At 46.2% G+C, this 21,482-nt stretch overlaps 1 protein-coding gene across 6 annotated transcripts in view; it reads right to left on the bottom strand.

The window, feature by feature from the left end:
* Window positions 1-727: 727 nt before the first annotated feature.
* Window positions 728-21,482, bottom strand: part of Ppfibp2 (PPFIA binding protein 2) — a 142,601-nt gene continuing 121,846 nt past the window's right edge. For 3 of the 6 annotated variants that reach the window (XM_055597383.1, XM_055597385.1, XM_055597386.1), the window contains 11 exons: window positions 19,207-19,348; window positions 18,302-18,334; window positions 17,771-17,912; window positions 17,044-17,172; window positions 9,050-9,200; window positions 8,668-8,779; window positions 8,368-8,456; window positions 7,948-8,070; window positions 6,583-6,708; window positions 5,305-5,493; window positions 3,585-4,296 (listed from right to left, as the gene is read on the bottom strand). In XM_055597383.1, coding sequence (XP_055453358.1) covers window positions 4,102-4,296; window positions 5,305-5,493; window positions 6,583-6,708; window positions 7,948-8,070; window positions 8,368-8,456; window positions 8,668-8,779; window positions 9,050-9,200; window positions 17,044-17,172; window positions 17,771-17,912; window positions 18,302-18,334; window positions 19,207-19,348 — 1,431 coding nt within the window. In that variant the 3' untranslated portion in view covers window positions 3,585-4,101. Of the gene's footprint in view, window positions 936-2,052; window positions 2,119-3,584; window positions 4,297-5,304; window positions 5,494-6,582; window positions 6,709-7,947; window positions 8,071-8,367; window positions 8,457-8,667; window positions 8,780-9,049; window positions 9,201-17,043; window positions 17,173-17,770; window positions 17,913-18,301; window positions 18,335-19,206; window positions 19,349-21,482 lie in introns of those variants that run through there. The other 3 variants (XM_055597384.1, XM_055597387.1, XM_055597388.1) reach the window with 2 other exon arrangements.

Genomic DNA, 21,482 nt, shown 5'->3' with positions numbered 1-21,482 from the left:
ATAGAGTGAAGCAAGGACAAATCAGTGGACTCACAAATGCTGGCAAGATGATGGGAAGGGGCTGGCACACCCATCTGTGGGGACTCTGTGACTAAGGGAGTCAAGCTGAAAGGTGACACGGTGACAGAAGTGGAGAATGTCTGACAGGGACCAAGTAGAACATCATGGGCAGCGATTAGATAATAAGGCTGGAACTAGAACTGTCATGGCCTGGGAGGGAACGACGGTTTAGTGGTGCATCCCTTGGAAATCTACAGAATACTAGCTTATATGAGTTTGAGTTTGAAGACTGTCCACTAGGGGGAGGTGTTTGATCAGACATTGCACTTGAGGCAGGTGAGGAACAAAGTGTATCACCTCACCTTGGTGTCTTGGGATGCAGCTGGATGGAAGCTGCTGGAAGAGTGAGAGAGGAGTACTGGCTCTCAGGGCCAAGCTCCTCGAAGTGGAAGTACATACTTCTATGAAGCAGCCCCAGAGGGTCCCCTGCTCCCAGTTACTTCACCCAGCCACTGCAGAACATTCAGAACAGTTTGTACAAATCTTTTTTTTTTTTTTTGATCCAAGCAGAGGCTTTTACGAAATAATAGCTCATTGCCTTTGCTCTGCATCTCACACCTTACTTTCCTCTCCACAAGAGCGGTCTGCAGTTTGTATATAAAAATACAAAAGGTAGAAAAGCTGTAGTGAAAAGGAAGCATTGATGACACAGAGGAACATGAAGATACCTCTGGACATGTCCCATCCCTCTGCTTTTGCACCTGTCAGCACCTACATTGGAGGTGGCCCACCAGCTCCACCTAGGTTTTGTAGATGGAGGCAAACATTTAGGCTCCACACATGCCTCTCTTAGCCATGAAGAATGTCATCTGCAGTCATCAGCATCAGGGACAGCCAGGTGAGTCATTCAGTACTTGGTCCTGGCTCAGTAGAGTCTGTAAGAACATAGGCAAAGGGGCATTTTACAGTCTGTAGGGCAAGGCTCCCCTGCTGCACCTTCACAAGAAACAGGGACCCTGGGAGTGGCCCATATCCAGCATCGCTGACCTGCAAAGGTATGGTGTGCCAGGGAGCCTGAGCATCGAGTGTTGAGCAGAGAGTAATGTTTAAGATAAAAATGGACCAAGGGTGAAGCTTGGTGTACACAAGTACAATAAACATTTGCCTTTCCTGCACAGTGTCCCAGGTTCAAGTCCCACCGCCACCACCACCACCACCACCACCACCTATACGTACACATAAAACTAAGCCTATTGTCTAGGAGGTAAACCTACTATTTCAAGACTACCAAGATTTTACAGAGACATTTTCCTGCATGAGCCAAGAGACAACACCTGTTGCACTGACATACCAACTCTTCTATTTTGCCTTTAGACAGTTTTCTGTATGTAGCCATTTCTTGCTACCTCTGGTCTCCCCACCTGATTATAAGAGGGCTACCATTAGCCCTGCTTTATAGGTAACCAAAACCAGTCTCAGACAGTGGCACGCCTAAGCTCCTAGAGCAAGTAAAAGGCAAATAAGGACTTGAATCACTCCTACCTTTCCCCAAACTGTTTTTCCCTTGGGATCAAGCTGCCTCCCCATGGACTGATTTGTATTCTTGGGCATGGCAGGCTCTCCTAGTTTGCAGGGTATATCCATGATGTCAGAGGATGGTGGGAATACATGTCTTTCCTGGGCCAAGAAGGCAGGATGGTATTTACTGGGCCAGAAGTGAGTCTGGGCTTTGGTATGGCTAGATGGGTAACCTAGGACTGCTTGGGTACCATCATATCATTACCAGCTCTGAGACCAGAGAAAGGATCCAGCACCTTGCATGTTTAGGCCGACTCTGAAAAAGGTCTGTGAGCCTCTAATGCCATGTAGTGGCTCAGAACTAGCAACAGGCCAATGGAGGAAGTCTTTGGGCTGCTGTGTGCCTCACAGCTGGCTCAAAATCTCATCCACTATCAAGCATCGTCATTTCCTCTCCTGTGGCCATGAATGCCACCATACCAAGCTCACCGGGCTTTGCTAGCCATGTCTCAAGTGAGGGAGTCAGAATCCTACCGTGAGGCGGTGGATATCTTGGGAGAGGAGCCCTATCTGTGTCACGGTGCCTTCGGAAGATGCCATCTGTAAAATGGGCAGCAGCCTGGTCAGCACACAGGGATGAAGCCTATGCTGTGCAGACACAGCGGCATGCAAAGCCCCTTCTACTCCAGGACATTCTTCCCTGGAGGGTGGACATGCTGTGTTCTAGGCCCTGAGCAGTGACAGCTGGTGGGACACATGCAGTTTCAGCTCCTGTACTTGCATGCACACGCTCTGCTGAAGCCACACTCAGCATCAGCACTTAGTGTAGAGAAGAAGGCCACAGGCAGAGGCTTGTCAGTCAAGCTCCTGCACATGTCCAGTGGTTCAGCTCATTCAAGAAGCAAAGAGTAGCAGGGATGAAAGCCTCCAGGTCACTGGACAGAAGGATGATTTCCAGGCACAGGACCCCATATACCAATGCTGTGGCATAAGAGGGCATTTTCCGGAGGCTGCTGCCTCTTCGTGGCACAGAAGCCTCCTTCTCATGCCTTCCTTCTCCTCGGGTACTGCTGGCCTACTCCATCTTCCTTAACTGGAAGCTGCAGGCTTGGAGGCATCAAGGGCAACCCTTTGTAGCAGGGAAAACTCGGGTCCATTAAGGGACTTGGCGTTGCATGAGGCCACACAGATTCAGCAACAATATAAACACATGCAAAGGTCTGAAAACGTGCAGCTCTTCACTGGGGCATAATCAACAGGGCATAAAGCCTGGCTTGACCTGCTCTACAACAGCATTGGCCATTGGTTACCAGAACCAAATAATAGTATTACCACCTGGCAAGCTTGTGCCCATTTCTCTCACTAGCCAGACTTCAGGGGAGGTAGCAGCCTTAGGTAACAGACCATGGCTGCGTCTTCTGTGTATTAAGAGCCAGCTGTACAGTATCTGAGTCAGAATCAGAATGCCATAGTGGGGCCATTGGCCCTGCCCTCACTGCCAGATGGATATAGCACTGCTGTTATTCTCCTGTAGATGAAGCCCACTGGACCCAGAAGGAGTCAAATGCTGGCCAGGCTCAAACTGGAATTTCCTGAGCAGGAGCTCAGACTGGCAGATCACACATCCCTTCCTGGTCAGTCTCTGGCCAGACACAGGCCATCTGGTGAGCCCATTACCAGTTAGTCAGTGTCTAAAGCAAGAGGCCAGCTCTATTTCTGCTCTTCCAGGGGACAGAAGTGAGCAAGATGTGAAAAGCAGAGGCTTGCCAGAAAGGCTATCTGTTCATCTCCCCACTCTTCATTCTGAGGCTCAAGCTGCTGAAACAAAAATCAACCTAGGCTCTGTGTGACAGATGTGACCTCTAGCCAGGGTGTGCGTGACACCCAAGCTGCTTCTAAGCACCACAGAGAGAGAGAGATGAGGCCAAGGCAACAGGGCCACAGACATCCTCTACTAGATGCTCCATCCCCTTGGTAGAACCCTAAACTATAGGCCCTTAAGTGGTATAGTCCATTATCACCCTACCTCTAGGCCACAATAAAATTAAAAATGTTTCACATTTTCTACATAAATATTGTTTTTATTTTTATTATCAGAAAGAAGTTGCTGCCCCACAGTAAGGTACAATCAAATGATGTTTTCACCATGGCCTAAATACCCACTGTTGCCCCTTTGATCTCAGCCAAGACTCTGACCCACAGGCCTAAGGCACTTGAATTCTTCCCTCAGCTGGGGCATAGGAGCAGCGTCTGAGACCTGATCCTCTCAGGATTGCCCAGAGCTGCCTCCGCTCATGTGTTTCCAGGTGAAATATGGATATTAAGAATTACTATGTATAATGTCTTCAGATGATTTCCCCTGAGCCCACACTCTTGGCTATAGTCCCCAAAGCCTGTCCCCTTTGCAGCTGTGTAACTGCATATCCTGGCCATCCTTAGGGTGTGTAGGGAGACCAGCCCAAAGGCACACATTTGCTGTTTTCTGCAGGTCATGCACAAGGATGGGGGTGAAATGCAGTTATATGGTGACACGCGGTGTTACTGTAAGCTCTCCGTGCACAGAAAAGGCAGATGACAGGGGCATCAGCTTATCTGTCCCACCTGGTCCAGCCCATCTAGTTCATGGTTATCAAGGGGACTGAGGCTTCGGTAGACACTGTAGACCCTGTGACTGTCACTGACAGCATCACCGGACTCCATGGGGCAAATGTAATCCGTAGATTCATCAAACTTCTTTTTTCTCATGTTTCCAAAATGTGAAAACCCGAGTTTCCTAGGCTGAAACAGCAAATGCAAGATGATGAGAAGAACCTCCAGGGTCAGTATGCAGGCATGCCTGACAATATATCTGGGAGCTAGCTCAGGAAGAAAGAAATGAAAGTGCTGTGGAAAGCAGGGATCCTGGTGACATGTTCTATACTGAAGCAAGGTCGAGCTGCTCCTCTGAGGCAAGCTCAGCTCACTTTCCCCCAATCACTTCCTATTTCCCAGGATGGACTGAGGGGTGCCCTGGAATGCCACTGTCTGCACTTGAGGTCAAGCACAGGGGACCTGTCTCACATCTGGATCCTGGAGGGCCCTGGGCTGGCCCTTCTTCCTTGCCTGGGTCCCCCCCCCCCCCTTGCTTCTGTTGGACTCCCCCAGACATACTACCTGTCCTACATCCTTAGGGAAGGGAGTGTGAGCAGGAGCTGGACCATAGGCGCCAATGAATGCTTGGGGAAGAGTCCAGCTCAGCCACCAGAGGTTATCTGTGGCCTGCGATAGCTCCAGCCTGAGGATCCTACGACTCAGGCTGGACTTTGTAGGAGAGGCCAGAGAGTGAGAGGGGCTTCGATGACACTAGGCTCAGCTGTGTGCTGGTTACATATAGAACACAACAAAAATGACAAGCTGCTTTGGGAGCACTCCGAGTCCTAGCAAGTCCACTGTGACCAAGACCCCCCGGCACTGTGGTCCACAGATGGGTCAGACTGAAGGGAACCCAGAGCTCGTCTGCTTGGCAGAACTGGTGTGGAGAACAGCTTCCCAAGAAGAGCTACTTCCTGGACATGTCTCCAGCATACAGAAACCTGTGCTGTTCTCCTGGGACTCAGGCCAAGTAGGGAATGGAGCTAATAAAGATGAACAGACTTCAAGAGCAGACTCCTGCAGCAAAAGACAAGCATATCCCTCATCTAGGGCTGCACTCATTGGTTTGGCCCAGGCACTGAACTAACAGATGTTCAGCATAAGGCTCACAAGGCAGGCCACAGGGACCCAACCACAAAGGTTCGGACAGCTCACCCGAACTTTGGCTGTGGTGGTCAGAGGTGTGTAGGCAGGTGAGGCCATTTTATCTCGCTTTTCCTGTTCAGCCTCAGAACCAATCAGGGAGTTGAACTTGGTGGTCAGATGGCGCCTGAGGAGCGTCTTCTGTGGGGGTATATTAAGAAGCATAGCTAGGGTGTCCCCAGTGAAGCGTGGCTCCAGGATCTAAGAAGAAAACACAGACAAACCTAGCCAGTGGTCACTGTAGAGGGAATGGGGGAGGGGGAACAGGAAGTACTTGTTCCTGTGTCTTAAGTGTCTCTGGAACATAGGCTGTATTCTGTATCCCACCCACGCTGCCTCCCCAGCACAAGGCCTGGCTTTGAGCAGACCAGCATGTTTGTTGACTGACTACCTCATCTTCACCAGCTAGCAGAGACCAGGGCCTCTGATAAGGCTGTTTTCCAAGTCTTCTCTGATGGCATCTAGGCCACCACCTCCACCACCTCCACACTTCCCTTCTGCCTTTGACACTTGACAGGGCTAAGTGGTGATAAAGATCCTATCACATCAATCAGGAAATTACACATGGTGACCTCCCCCTCACTTCCCCAACCCCCGTATTCCTCTGGGAACAGGTGGAGCTGCCATGTTCAGGGCTGTTCTCATGCAACCGCCCGACTAACTGGAATCCTCTGGACTGAAGCTGAGGGGGTCGTTGCAGAAGCCATCTTAGTTCTTGCTGTAAGGCACTGTAATGTTCCACCAGAAACTACAGAAATACTTTGAGATTTCAAATTCTGTAAAATGGTCCAGATGAAGAACTTCCTTTTTTCCACTACAATGCCTGGCCCTTACAAAGTATGAGGCTTAGCTTTAATCATCAACCTGACAGTGTAGACTCACCTGGGAGGAGAGGTGAGAGATTGCCTAGATCAGGTTGGCCTTCTGGCATGAGTGTGAGGGATTTTAATCAACTGTGTTAACTGAGGTGGGAAGACCTGTTCTGAATGTGGGTGGTAGCATTTCATGGGCTGGCTTTTGAATGGTGTAAGAGTTAAGAAAGGAACTGAGCAGAAGTATGCATGTGTTCACGCTCTCAACTGCAGATGTCATGTCACCAGTGGCCTCAAGCTCATGCTATTCTCACTGCCCTGCAGTGAGCTAAAATAAACGCTTTCTCCCCTAAGTTGCTTTTGTCAGGGTATTTTTTATCATACTACCATGAGCAGAAACAGGACAGGACAGAAGGGTGTTTTGGGAATACCACAGTTTTGCACAAAGGCATGTGGGCTAGCTCAGAGAGCCACTCACAATGAGGCCACCATGGACACCACTCCCACGAAGGTTTGGTGCATACTCTGCCAGGTCCACGGATCGCAGCCACTCCATTACTCTGTGGTTGGACCACTGCACAACTTCTGAAGGAGAAAGGTTACTCTGTGATGAAGGAGAATAAAGAAGTTAGGCTCCATATGGTCCTCTGTGGGGTCAACACCTCTGGAGAGTCTTGCCTCAGAAGCTTCAACAGAACAGTAGATTCTCAGGCCTTGCAACCCAGGCCATCTGGGCCACTTGCCTGAGAGCCCTAAGACCTAAGAAATCAGTATTTTTTTAATTGTGCTGCACCATCTATACTTAAATATCTGAATCTACCATGCTGTTATACCCTACTTTTCTGGCTAATTCTGGCACCAATAAACAAAGACATATAGTTTTTATTCAGTGATTCAACAGAATTTTAAAGATTCAATTATGAGCCAAGAGTTTTCTAGGGAAAAGTACTCCCTGGCATGGGCAAATGTTCTAAGATCTTGAAGCTGGCTGGGCTTGAGAGATAGTTCAGCAGTGAAGCATGCTTCCTGCTCTTCTAAAGGTTCAGTTCTAGCATCCATGCCAGATAGCTCACAACCATCTCTAATTCCAGTCCCAAGAGATCTGATGAAATCTGGCCTCTGTGGGCACCCATATATGTGTGACAGATACACTGTCTACATACTGAACACATGGCTTTGTGGGCTTCAAAAGGCTCATGACTCACACAGAAGGTGTGTAAGATGTACTTGATGAATAGCAAGGATACAGATAATAGAAGGCAAAGGCAGGCACTTTATATCCCTAAAGAACCAGAGTTAGACCAGTTCTCCACAACACAAGAAGTGGGACATGATCCATAGGCTTTCAGTTTGGGGCCTACCAGGAAGTCCTGCCATTTATAGGATCTTATTAAGTATATCACCCATATGGGGTCCTCTGCATTTGTCTATGCTAGTTCCCCTCTACTAAGGTCCTATGCATCTAGGCTGAGGGCTAGTTACTCTTATACCAGCAAGGAGAATAACCCACTCTCAACTGTCCAGTCCTTTTGGCACCCTGTCTCCTCTGACAACCTGGACCTTGCCTCCTCTGCCTACTTTGACACACTTTCCACAATGCATTTCCTTTGTGCTCTCTTTTATGCCATATCAAATCCTTAGATCATTATGAGTGAGGTGGAGGAACAGAGGTTTAGTGACTGCCATTAGACACAAAGTATGGGCACTAGGGGAGTTATAGTACAGGGAACAGGATCTTAAGTATCATGGTCTATTTTGTGATGATGTCATCCTTATTTTCTCACACGTGATATTTTAGGTGTCCTGACACAGGGCCACCTGGACAGCTAGCACGCTCCCTCACCTCATCAGCAGGCCTCCTATGCAAGCAGTGGGGGTTGAACTTGTTGACATGTAGCACGTGAATAGCACATTTGATGCTGAGATGATGTAGTTGGCTGGTGACTTTTAAGAAGAGTAGATCATTCTGGAAAAGAAAAATTTTGGTTGATGAGCCAGAGTCTAACGTAACAAAAGACCCCAGAAGTTCTTTCTTGACCAAACAAATACACCTCGCACATCTCAGAAAGGTGCTCAGAGACATTTTGGCAGCTTCACTCACCACCATGGATTGTACCTGACATGCCTTATGTAATAACAGTACTATTTCAGGGCCTTAGGAATGTGAGGCAAGGAGGGGAATCAAGTGTAAAATAACTAGCTTGGGGACACCTGGGCTGCGTGCTCACTGGAACAACAGATATATGTAAGGGAAAATCCTCACCACAGTTAGGTATTGCAGCATCCGCCCATCAACTCTTGATTCATGAAATTGGTCTTTGTATTGGGGTAAGCCAATATCATCAAGCCACCCTACAAAAACAGACACATTAGGATTCATGAGAACAGATGACACGAATGCCAAGAGGAAAAGGCAGCAAATGTTCTATTTCCCCCAAAGCATTAGTAATCCATCTGTCTTTCACACATAAGCTGCTGTCTTTGAGGCACACATTCTATGGGAAATTCCTTTGCCCTTCAGAATCACCAGAAACATTCTTCATAAATATATCCCTGTCCTTACGTGTCACCCAAATGTGGTCAAGCAGCGCAGACTTCTCCTCTTGCTTGGCATTGATGGCTTTCACTGCTAAAACCAGCTTCTTCCTATGGAGGGGGTGTTTAATTCCTAGCTCCTGAAAGCAAAAGATGAAGACCACATGTGAAGTTTTAGCAGAAAACTTGGTCCTCAGAGAATGTCATGTCAGGGCAGACATGCTCTCAAGGGTGGTAGTAGCACCTGGGGGTAGATGCACAGCGCACTGGGATGTTACCCTACAGCTTGAGGGAATCTCAGCCTTTCCTGTGCACCCTCTGTGAATATGGAGTAAATGGAGGCCCAGGGACTAATCCCCATGCACTGTTCTGAGGGATAATAGGGACTTCTCCTCATACTCAGCCCTTACCTTTTCCATGTCCTGAGGGGTAGCTGTCAGTAGTGTGTGGCCAGATGTCACCCACTGTCTGGCAAAGATCACATACTGAGCCAGGCCGAAATCCTCCAGCCATGCACATACACGTTCTGTACTCCACTGGGCAAAGGGGGCATTTGCATCACTGGGAAGCAAAGGAAGAGCATGCTTCTGTTATAAGGCACCTCGGGCTTTACAGAGCATAAAGCCTCAAGGGAAAAAAAAAAAAAAAACTTTAAAAAGACCCAACAATGTGAATGACATTCTAGCACAACCCACCCTCTAGAGCCACCTAGACAGCAGGTTTTATGATTCAACTGTAGCTTCTCTAAGCATGAGGCAGCCTGATGATCCTCAAAGGACTGTTTAGTGCACACAGGTCCAGAAACGCAGTATGAACATTTATTATCAAATCATTTTGTCCATAAGACTCAGCAGTCTTTGGGTAATGCTTGGGACACTTGGAAAAGACAGTCCATTCTCTAACAGGAAAAGGGGGGAAATCTAAGCCAAAGATCTTCTCACTTAAAACAATGAATGCCTTATTATAAATGAAATACTAGAGGCATTTCCATTATAATCAGCAGCAAGGCATGTGTGTGAGTGTGTGTGTGACTATCAGTACTTATTAATAACACTGGTAGAGAGATCTACCTAGGTAAGGCTGGATAAAAGTAGTACAGCTTTAGAAAAGTAACAATAAAGAACCCAATTCTTTTCATAGGATACGATTTCCTACCTAGAAACCCAGGAGAGCCAAGTCACTGGAGTACGAAAAACAAAAGTATATGTAGGAAAACAAATATATGTGTTTATACATATGGAAATGAGCACTACATGCAAACGTCAGTTTTCTACATGTTACCCATGCAGATACTATGGCTTTTATTAAAACAATGAAAACTATCCCCACTAAGCCAACTAGAATTATAACCTCTGTCAGAGCTGCCTTAACAAGGGGCATGAACGCTCTTGGCTGTGTATGCTACAGTGAGTTGACACAGCTGCAACACTCAACTGAGCACACTAAAAGAGAGAGAGAAAGACATGAATAAATGAAGGGCTGGGTCATGCTCCTAGACAGGGTGCCTAGGCATTAAAAACCATCCATTCTTAAGGACATAAATGTTTCATTTGAAGTGCGAATGTAATGGCACATTCAAAATCCTAACTGAGTCATGGGGGGAGGGCAGATGAAACAATTTCATATTCAGTTTTAAATATAAATAGGGATGTATTGATCTAGAAGATTAGCTATTCAGAGAGATTCCATTCTAGCAAAGTACAGTTCTCCCCTGATACCTGTGGAGGATAGATTCTAGGAGGCTGCTCCAGCCCCAGTTATAAAAATCCAGTGTTTACGTAGAAACTACACACATCCTCTTAAATACTTTAAATAATGCCCAGATTACTTACCACACCTAATGCAACACAAATGGCATGTGCAGATGTCACATTTTATTGTCAGGGAGTAACAAGGAAAAAGTCTGTGCAGATTCAGTACCATTTGTGTAACCATTTGGTTGACTCTATAGACACAGGAGTCCGGTAGACACAGGAGACCTAGGGGCCAGCTGCACCCCTAATATGCAGGAATGATTTTGAAGACTTTTTGAACACCTGGTTAAACTGGGAATTCCTTAAAGGGCCAGAAAGAAGCTAGCATTCTAGAATAAATACTGGTATAAGTACTGAACACTCCTCACTTAGAGCTTGGGTTTCAATAGGGCTCAAACAGGTAGGTTTTATAAGTCTAGGTTGGAGTATTCTCTGTATAAAAAATATAAAACTTGAATACAAAATTGGGAAATATTTGGAATGAGAAAACACTGTAAACAATTACAAATTTAACATGAAACTTCACACACACATAAAGTTCAAAAAATTTAAATCAATTCCTAGCTATAGCTCTGTAGCACTTTTCCAGCCTCACATGTTAGGTGTGTATTTTGACCAAAGCTCTGTAATACTCTACGAGAACAGGACTTCACTCAGGCTGCTTTCTAGCTTGATTACTAATACATGCGTATTTTTGTTTTTATTTTTGAGACAGGGCCTAGTGCAGCTTGGACTGACCTCAGAATTGATATGTAGCTAAGGGTGACCCTGAACTTCTGAACCTTCTGCCTCCTCCAACTCAGGCCTGCTGAGATTACAGGTGTGTACCACCATGCCCACTGTGTACGGTGCTGGGGATCGTATGCAGGACAGTATGCATGCTAGGCAAGTGCTCTAGGCGCGGCTCCATCACCAGTTCTCTAAAGCAGCATCGGGTCCACCATTTACAACTGGCACTGACGTGCATTTTCAGAATCAGTGGTGCCATTTCAGAATATTTCTATTAAGTAACATGGGAGTGGTAGGTAATACCACACAGTAGAGGGTTCCCAGTGTGGCAGCCAGTTCATGGTGTGTTTGTTGTCTGTGTTCTTCCAGCAGGAGAACACAAGATTTATGCTGCTTTTGTTGATGCCATACCTTTTTACAGTGAGCTCACACGATACACTTTATATGAATATTAACTTCTCTCCACCACTTTTTTTTTTCTTTATTTTTTTATTAGTTACATTGTATTAACTCTGTATCCCAGCTGTATCCTGCTCCCTCATTCCCTCCCAAGCCCTCCCTCCCTCCCTCCCTCCCTCATCTCCTCCCTGCCCCTTTCCAAGTCCACTGATAGGGGAGGACCTCCTCCCCTTTCACCTGACCCTGGTTTATCAGGTATCTTCAGGACTGGCTGCAAAGTCCTCCTCTGTGGCCTAGCAGGACTGCTCCTCCCTTGGGGTGGGTGGGGAGGTCAAAAGGCCTGCCATTGAGTTCCTGTCAGAATAGTCCCTGTTCCCCTTACTATGGGAAACCAATTGGTTACTGAGCTACCACAGGCTTCATCTGAGCAGAGGTTCTAGTTTATATCCATACATGGTCCTTGGTGGAGTGTCAGTCTCAGAAAAGACCCCTGTGCCCAGATATATTTGGTCCTTTTGATGCTCCTATCTTTTCCACATCATACAAACTCCCCCTTCTTTCATATGGTTCCCTGCACTCTGCCGAAGGTTTGGTTATGAGTCTTAGTATCTGCTTTGATACACTGCTAGGTAGAGTCTTTCAGGGACCCTCTGAGGTAGGCTCCTGTCCTGTTACTTGTTTTCTCCCATGTCCAATGTACCTCCCATTTGTCTTTCTAAGTGAGGATTGATCATCTTACTCCAGGTCCTCTTTCTTGTTTATCTTCTTTAGGTGTATAGATTTCATTATGTTTATCATATCTTATAGGACTATATGAGTGAGTATATACCATGGTTGTCTTTCTCCTTCTGGGATACCTCACTCAGAATGATCTTTTTTAGATCCCACCATTTGCCTGCAAATTTCATGATTTCCTCGTTTTTAATTGCTGAGTAGTATTCCATTGTGTAAAAATACCACAATTTTTGTATCCATTCCTCAACTGAGGGACATCTGGGTTATTTCCAGGTTCTGGCTATTATCTCCACCACTTCTATATGACATTAATCTCCTGCCTTTACCTCTTCTGATATAATCTGCATTCTGGCTTTTAATTTGTCTTGTTTTATTTTAGTGCTTTGTGTTTTGAGATAACCACACCCATCCTGTGGTTCATGCTGGCCTTGAATTCTTGGAAATACAACTTTCGAATGCTGGCACTATAAATATGAACCCCCATACCCAGCTTTTTAATGTGCTGTTTCTGCATGCACATATGTGCATACAGGCGTGTGTGTTGCACTCATCTGTGGGCATATGCATGTGTACATACATGTGTGTGTACACGTTTGGACCCCATAAGTCAATACTAGGTGTCTTTTATCATTCTCTACCTTCTATTTTGAGTTAGGGCCTCTCACTGAGTCCTGAGCTCACCAACTGGCTAGACAGACTGGCCACCAAGCTCCAAGGAACTGTGCATCTCCAGTCGCCTCCCCGGGCTAGGGTTCCAGGCAGACATGTGCCACCACACTAGGCTGTTCCCAGGCTGTGGGGATCTCAGCCCGAGTCTCATGCTTGCACAGTGGAACTTCACTGGCCGAGTCACATCCTCAGCCCTAGACTCTTTTTTTTTTTTTTTATTAATTACACTTTATTCATTTTGTATCCCCCCATAAGCCCCTCCCTCCTCCCCTCCCGATCCCACCCTCCCTCCCCTTTCTGCATGCATGCCACTCCCCAAGTCCACTGATAGGGGAGGTTCTCCTCTCCTTTCTGATCTTAGTCTGTCAGTTCTCATCAAAAGTGGCTGCATTGTCCTCCACCGTGGCCTGGTAAGGCTGCTCCCCCCTCAGGGGGAGGTGATCAAAGATGTGAAGAGGTTTTAATTTCATTCTCTCTCTTTCTGGAAACTGGGGAAAACATTCTATACATCAGAGAGATATTTCCCTTCTGAAAGAGAGAAGTAAGTGCCTCTGAGATTATAATTTGAAAGCTCCTGTCCTGTGGACGTTTCAAGGCAATCCAGATACAGCTATGTCTCCATCTTTATGGTTTTCCCACTCATTCCTTTGTACATCTCCTCCTACTCATGCTTTTTGTCGTATAGTGTCAGACCTAGCACCTCCACATCTATCTATATTCTGTTCCCTCAAAAAACAACAAAGAAGCCAACAGACCTCATTATGCATAAATATAAAATTACATTTATCAAAGTATCACTATCAGAAGTAGAATTCTGGTACAAGCCCCAAGCTGTCTTACCATAAATGGCAGACATGGCTTAACCTTAATATGCAGAGAGTGGATAGAAATCTGTAACAAATATTAAGTAAAGCTGGCCCATAATACAGAAAATTCACAAACTCAACTAAGATATATGAAAAGTGAACTGACAAAACCTATAAGCTTGTGGAGGTCTGTGAGAGTAGAGAAAAAAGTTGAATACATAATTTTGGTAAGGCTATGGTGGCAACAGCCTCTCTGTGTATAGTGTGCTACAGGATATAAATCAATAAGACCTTACTTACCTGGAGGAATGAAACAATAAAATTTGTTTTTTTCTGTGATCTGAATTTTTCTATAAAACATTATCAAAATACAAAATACTTAATTTTCATTAAAAAAAAGAACTGGGGCTGAGAGCTCTCAAGAGCCGAGTACTTTCTTCACAAGAATATTAGTGGCAAATGTTTCTAAAAGATTATGCATTAAATATCTATGAATTATATGCCAGAGGGCATTGGCATATAATTATATTCTCCTTAAGGGTAATAACAGTCTTCCTCCCCCATGGGCATTATTAAGATAAACAAAACTAGCTCAGCAGAATCTCCTCATTCTTCTTCCCTTCATGAACCTCTGTCATGGTTGAGAAAGCACAAAGACATGCAGCAAGTCAGCCTTGAGCACTACAGCTCCTTCCTTTTTTTTTTTTTTTTTTTAATTTGAGACAGGGTGTACTCCCTGTAGCCTTGGCTGTCCTGGACTAACTTTGTAGATCAGGCTGGCCTCGAACTCACAGAGATCCTCCAGCCTCTGCCTCCCTACAGCTCCTTCCTTAGGCACACAGAGTCCCTGACATTGCTACCCCAGGCCCTGGAGTGACAGGAGCACAGCATACTGGCTAGGGAAATGCCTGCTGGTCTTAGAAATGTTCTTCACCCTGGTACAAGGATTCCTCCTCTATACTCACTACCTAGAGACACAGCCAGAGGTTCTAGTTTATCTCCATCAATGGTCCTTGGTTGACAGATGTTGCCCATGGCACTTCAGTGTCCAAGTGGGTTCCATAGTAATGGGAACAGGGACTGTCTCTGACATGAACTGATTGGCCTGCTCTTTGATCACCTCCCCCTGGGGGGGAGCAACCTTACCAGGCCACAGAGGAAGACAGTGCAGCTACTCCTGATGAGACCTGATAGACTAGGATCAGAAGGAAGGAGAGGAAGACCTCCCCTATCAGTGAACTTGGGGAGGGGCATGTGTGCAAAGAGGGGAGAGAGGATGGGATTGGGAGGAGAGGAGGGAGGGGACCACGGGGGGATACAAAGTGAATAAAGTGTAATTAATAAAAATTAAAATAAAAATGGAAAAAAAAAGACATAGCCAGAATTTGACCAAAGACCTCTCACTGAAGTTTACTGTACCTTTTCATTCTCATCTCTGAAAACCCAGAAACAAATGTCTAAATTAAAAAAAAAAAATTGCTTGGCAAATGACAATATCTAATAATAAAATGTACAGGTAAGCTTTCTTTGGCTCTAAATTGATTGACAACCTTTTAGATTGTGACTTTAGATTTCCTTGCCCCCACAAAGGCTGGTATTTACTGAGGATATACATCAATGATCAGAAGGATCAGCACCTCCCTCCTCCTTTGATCATGCATTATAATACAAGTGTGAGGATATCCATCAGTGCAGAGGTAAATATGAGACGGTCCAATGTCTCCAAATACTATGAGGATCTGGCAAAGCCTTGAAATTTGCGGGTGGCAATAAGTTAAGGATCTCTTTCTGGGGGTGGGAGAGAAAAAGGCATGGCAGGTCTGTGAACAACAGAACACGTTTCAGGAAATGCTCTTTTCTCTTAACTGGAAAACTGTTATTTCTGAGAACTGGTATTTGCATTGTGAGCATTTCCTGAACCTCCTTCCCTGGTGTGTGACAATCATCCTAAGGGCAAACAAGAGAATTCATTTCATTTCGGTTAGATTTTAAGTAGCACATTCTAACCAAAGCTGGCTCTGAAAAAATCAAGCTTCCAGAGATTCTGATGGAGGTGCTTATGTCACAGGGGCTACTGATATGGAAAGGAGTTTCACCACACTTGAGCAACGATCCACAATGCAGGTTTGTGGAAGACAATCTCTCAGAACAGGGAAAGCAAAAGAAGGAGAGTCAGAAGAATAATGGGACCCTGTCCGTTAGGGACACCTCCAAATAAATTTGCTATTTTGTGTCTGTGTCTTTTTAAATGTTTTCCTTTTTAACTAGGGCGTATGAAACTCAGCATTTGATGCCCATGCCACTCATGCTTTAGCGGCCTCCTTCAGTTACCACCTTTCAGTGCAACTTGCCACAGTGCAGTTAGGAGGGATACTGGGAGGTGCAGGCTGCCCTAAGAGCCTCCTCGGAGCCTGCAGGAGGACGACACTGGCCCAGAGGCAGGTAAGAAAGCATGCTCTCTTTCCCAAAAGAGACAAGAGGATGTTGACCCTTGAGTGGTAGGTGGCTGATGCCTGGGTTAAACGAGCTGTAGCTCAAATAATTCTAGTTATTTAGCAAAATACTTAGTTTCAATCCCCACTTCACAAATGGGGAGTAGAGGCTTCCAGTTAGGTGGTTATTGAACGGAGATTCTGACCCAGCTTTGGGATTTTAGAATCTGCTCTGGCTTCACAGGAGCTTCATAACACAGTGTGAAAGGCTGAGAATGAGTGATAGAGGAGCAGAGCCATTAACAGCCCTTCTGATGGTCAATACCATCAGCCTGACAGGAGACAAGTCTCTGGGCACTTCTGTGAGACAGTTTCTAGTTGGGTTCATTGAGGCAGTTAAGACCCATCCTCACTTTACACAGCATCATCCCATCAGCTGGGGTCCCAGGCTAGATAACAAGGAGGGAGAGAGCTGAACACCAGCATTTGTCTCATCTCTTTCTGCTTCCTGAAGATGCGAGCAGCCACCTCAAGTTCCTGTCACCATGCCTTCTGCATCACGATGGGCTTTAAACCAGAATAATCTCTTCCTTCCTCAGATTGCTTTTGTCAGGCTTGGTGTTATTCTGTTTGTTTATAAAAACTAGACATAAAAACTAACATAGCCTTCCTACCCCAACTGTGTCTAGCTGCAAGGAGTCTTGTGCCTTGCCTCAGCACCTGGGAGTGTGAGCGTATCCACCAATATCAGGCAGACAAGTTCTGTATGAAAGACTCCTGCCTTTAGCCTGTGAGGCTGTGGGGCACCCAGCCCTGCTTGCACTACATCCTGGCCAGGATTTCGCAAAGCTCTTTGCAGATGGGCTGGATGGAACCTTACCATTTCTGTCCTTTGGTGTCCCTGGTCCTAGAAAGTCTTGGCCCTGCGGTCGCCCGGAGCCCACCTCGTCGAAACTCTGCCATCCCTGGTGCATCAGTGTTGAAGTTTCCTGACTGAGTTCTTCGGATTCTGCATGGAGAGAAATCCACAGAGACTGTGAGGCGCTAGGCAGGACAAGCTCAGGGCTCTGGGCAATGCCCTTCCCAGCCGCTTTCCTGAAGGCCAGGAAGATGACCCATAGCAGTGCTGCCACTATACTCTAGATTCAACATTAAGCCTAACTCTGGGATCTGGGCCACTCCTCATAGGATCAAAGTGAAGGCTGATGCCTTTGAGGAGACTCCAGTTCTGCCTCTGCTTCGAATAAATCAGCTGAACTAGCACGTACCTGACTTTGGTCTTTAAAAGATTATATGAGATACAGACTGGCTCCTATGAAAGAAGAACATACTTTTTAGAAGCCCAGCTAGTGTAATGTGCCAAGAATGGGAGCAGGGACATGGGGCAGAGAATGCCTAGAATGGAACACACACAGCAAGTACTCCTCAAGCTACACTTGAGGAGTATCTGTCATACTTCTCTGAGTCCTGAAAAATAGCTCACATTCTTCTTTCTGAATGTGACTATTCTGTGTTTGCAGATATGTAAACATGTGATGGAGCAGAGACTCATACAGTATTATCTGCGTGGTCTAAACACACAATCACAACCATTACCACCAACTCACTTTCCCCAGAATTTCTTGATGCCTTTGGGGCTCCGTTTGCCGTCTGGTGTTAGGGGAGACTGGGGGCTTGACTCAGTACCAGACGAAGCAGACGAGAGTTCATTGGCCACCACTACATCTTCCCAAACACCTTCTGTGTCTCCTAAGGTGGACAGGGTGAAAAGGCCCGTGAATGAGTGGGAGAGGGTGCCTTCAGAACCCCACCCTACACCTGAGCTATCCTGTGAGAGAACCCAGAGCACTCTTCCCAGTGCTGTCTTTAGAACTGAGCTTCACACTAAGATATCGGCAGCTAAAACAGTTTGAGAACACCTACAGGGACTCCTGCTAAGAACTACTGAAGCCAGTGTTTTCAATCTGAGTGATTTAGTGTCTTCAAATTCTGAGGCTTTGGAGTCCAAGCAACTGTACACTATTCCAACAAGGAGCTTGCTATTTAGTCAGAGGGAGACTTTGGAATGTGGGAAGGACATCAGACATGGGAAACAAAGGTATTCTCATATTGTACCTTACCTGGAACAGGCACAGTACCTAATATGGGAGCACTGACACTCCAGCCGCGATCTCCAGCAACCCAGAAGCAGAGAAGCCACATGAAGAAGCAAGAGAGGCCAAAGTCCAGCCCAACAGTAACGGAGATGCAAAGAAATAAAAAGTATCACCGAGCAAAAAACTCAAACAGAAAGGAGAGCAACCCCACAAAGGACAAGGGAAAGGGAGACCAAGCCTGGCCCACAGGGTCAGCATGCTGACGCACCCTCAGGCAGTGAGGGTGGAGGTCAGCAGTGGTGGTGGGGGACATTCTAAGCCACAGGCAGACCCTGCACAGATGTCAGCACTCACTCCACTGACTCAAAGCAATCTGCATATAACTGAACACAGTTATTTAAGGGTTTATTTGGAGCTGGGGAAGCCCAGGGCAGAATGATATTCAAGAAATAAAGCATCAGGTGACCCAGGCAACAGCCAGGTGGAGGAGTTAGGGGTAGGTAGGGAGAACTCTGTGAACACCAAAGCATTCCCTCCTGGGCTGCACCCAGTCCTCTGCCGCTGACCATATTTGCCTTGGGAGTGTGTACTGTCATCTTAGTGGTAACATGGGCTGCATCAAAGGCAAATGCAGGAGAAGACCAGGATGACAGAGGAAGGAAGCAGGAGATGAGGAGTAAATGGAGCTGTGGGGGATGGGCGTTGCAATGGTGAGAGGACAGGCAGGGATTCAAGGAAGAATGGGCACAGAGGAGAAGAGAGGTTCACTAACTTGGGAAGCAGCTAATCCACACAGGGGATCTTTAAAAGTGGGGCCGCTGTGGGACACAGCTTGCCCAGGGACAATCTCCACCATTCTTAATTGTTGGCTGCACTTAGAGCTATAGTGACCAAAGGTGTTAGGGACACTGTTCCTGAGGCCACCACCCCAGGTGCTGGACACTCACTCAGCTTCATCAGGCTGCCCCCTGAAGAGTCAAGCGGGGGGGAGGCAGTGGGAGGAGACTTGGCAGCTTCTCCATTGGGCGTGGCTCCTGAGAGCTTCCCAGGTAATGTAGGGTATTTCTGCTCTGCCAGGAAAGAGCTGTCCTATTGAAAGGGGAGAGTGGGAAAGTTGCCAAATTAACCCTCAGACATCAGCTCAAATCAGTGAGGAAATCTTTGTGAGTACAGACCCTTTCTGCAAGAGTCACTTTTCACTTAGTTTGACTCAAAGATCCTTCCAAGAGCACTTCTCCTCGTGCAGGAGAAAGGTAAACATTTACCCACACGGTGACACAGAAATGGCATCAAGCCCAAATCCAGAGATGACTCTAACTGCTCTCAAAAGGGATCCCTGTGGCATTTGTTAGAGTCATGAATTCTCCCTGGGTTCTTCAAAAACATAGTTTGCTAGCTAGGATTTTTGTTAAACCCGGGGGAGAGGAGAACAAGGGTAGTCTGGTCCAGGATTCCCTGCTCTCCCTATCCTTGCTTTCCTGTGTCAGGACACAGAAACTTTTGCTAAGTAAAACCCTTATTCAGACCAAACCAAGGCAGATCTGTACAAGTGCTTTAGTGTAAGCCAGATTGTACTGACCATGGGTGATAAAAGGCCATGCTACAGCAGTGATATTAGAATGTATAGGAACTTGGAATCATTCTTTTTGAGGTACCACTTTGATGCAAAAACCCCGTGGTTGGGTAATGGCTAAACAGAAATCCCATGAAGCTGATTTAAAGAGAAAGATAGCACTTATTTTGCCAAGAAGTATGTAAAGATCACTAACGCTACAAACCTGAGAAAAACAGGTAGAACACATTGCAAATGTGAGGATAAAGAGAAAATAAGATGACATCACTGAGAGACTCAACCATGGATCACTTGATTGGATCCAGGAAAAAAAGTAATATGAGAGGCAGAACCAATTTAAAAACTGGCAAGTCAGAAAGGGACCGGATGACTGCCAAGACCAAGACACCTTTTAAAGCTTCATTCACTGAAAGTCAAGTGTTCCGTACATTTCTGAATTCAGTTTGCTTCTGTGTCCTAGGAACTGTTTGAAATTCAGTTCATTCACTGTACACTGACAAGAGCCTCCACAGATGAGCTCAGAAATGACAAATATGGAAATAGAAGATAAGTTTGTTTAAAGAAATCCATGAGTAGACATGCCAGAACCTCCAGACATGAAGATCATGACATCTTCCAGCTTGTGATGACCTGCAGGGCCGAGAGGTCAGACATGACCAAACATGTGGACCAGCCCAGCAGCTTCCCAGTGCTAGCTCATCCACTGGCAGCTGCCTCACACTCACCTGAGGCACTATGAAAACCAACACCAACTTGCAGGCTCCTCCCTGGCCCTGTGAATCGAGCCCTCTGAAAATGAATCCACTTCAGGAGTTTTAACAAGCGTCTTGGATTATTCCGACACTCAGTCAGATTCAGACCATGGGAAAGGAGTAGTCAAAACAGAATTGTGGGCTGGAAGGATGGCTCTGCATGTAATGGAGCTAGCTACGCAAGCCCAATGACCCAGTTTCAAATCCTGGAACCCACATAAAAAGCCAGATGTGGTGGCATCCAGCACTTCTATGATGAGATGAGGTAGAGACAGGAGAATCATCTGGAAGCTTTTAGGTCAGTCAGCTAGCCTGGAGTGAGGAGGGCAGCAAGAGAAGCAACAAGAAAGATCCTGCTTCAGTGAGGGATAAGGTGAAAAACCACCACCCTAAGTTGACCTCTGATGCGTGTGCTCGCAAAGACACAATAAAATAGTTGTTTTTATTCTAGAGAATCAAAGTTTAAGTTTAGAAAATCAAAGAGCCTGACACCAAGTTCCACTTCCATAAGAAATAAGGACTCTCAATATTTTTTTGTTGTTGTTGTTAAATTACTATATAAGATCCCCCAGGACACTACATAGATCTGCCAGGGTAGCAGAAAGACCCTCACCATGATCTCTGAAGAGCTTAGGTACAAAGAGAATATGTCCTGATTCAAGTGAGGCCGCAGACCAATAAGGAACAGAGGGCAACGGAGTGGGCTCTCTGAGCTCTGCTTCAGCCAAGACGCAAAGCTGAGGGAATGACTCATTGTGGAGAAAGAAGTGCCATGTCAAGGCAGGACAAGGAAGAGACAGGAATACCTAACCCTAGTCCTGTTTCCTATCCTCAAGAATAACCCCAGCTGTGAGGAGCCAAAGAGCAGGGCAGAACCTATTACCCAGCTGCTTTCAAT

Source organism: Psammomys obesus, unplaced genomic scaffold (assembly GCF_907164565.1).
Source record: "Psammomys obesus unplaced genomic scaffold, mPsaObe1.curated_primary_1811, whole genome shotgun sequence".
Taxonomy (NCBI): domain Eukaryota; kingdom Metazoa; phylum Chordata; class Mammalia; order Rodentia; family Muridae; genus Psammomys; species Psammomys obesus.
Note: the sequence above shows the minus strand (reverse complement) of the source record. Positions and strands in the feature narration are given on the sequence as shown.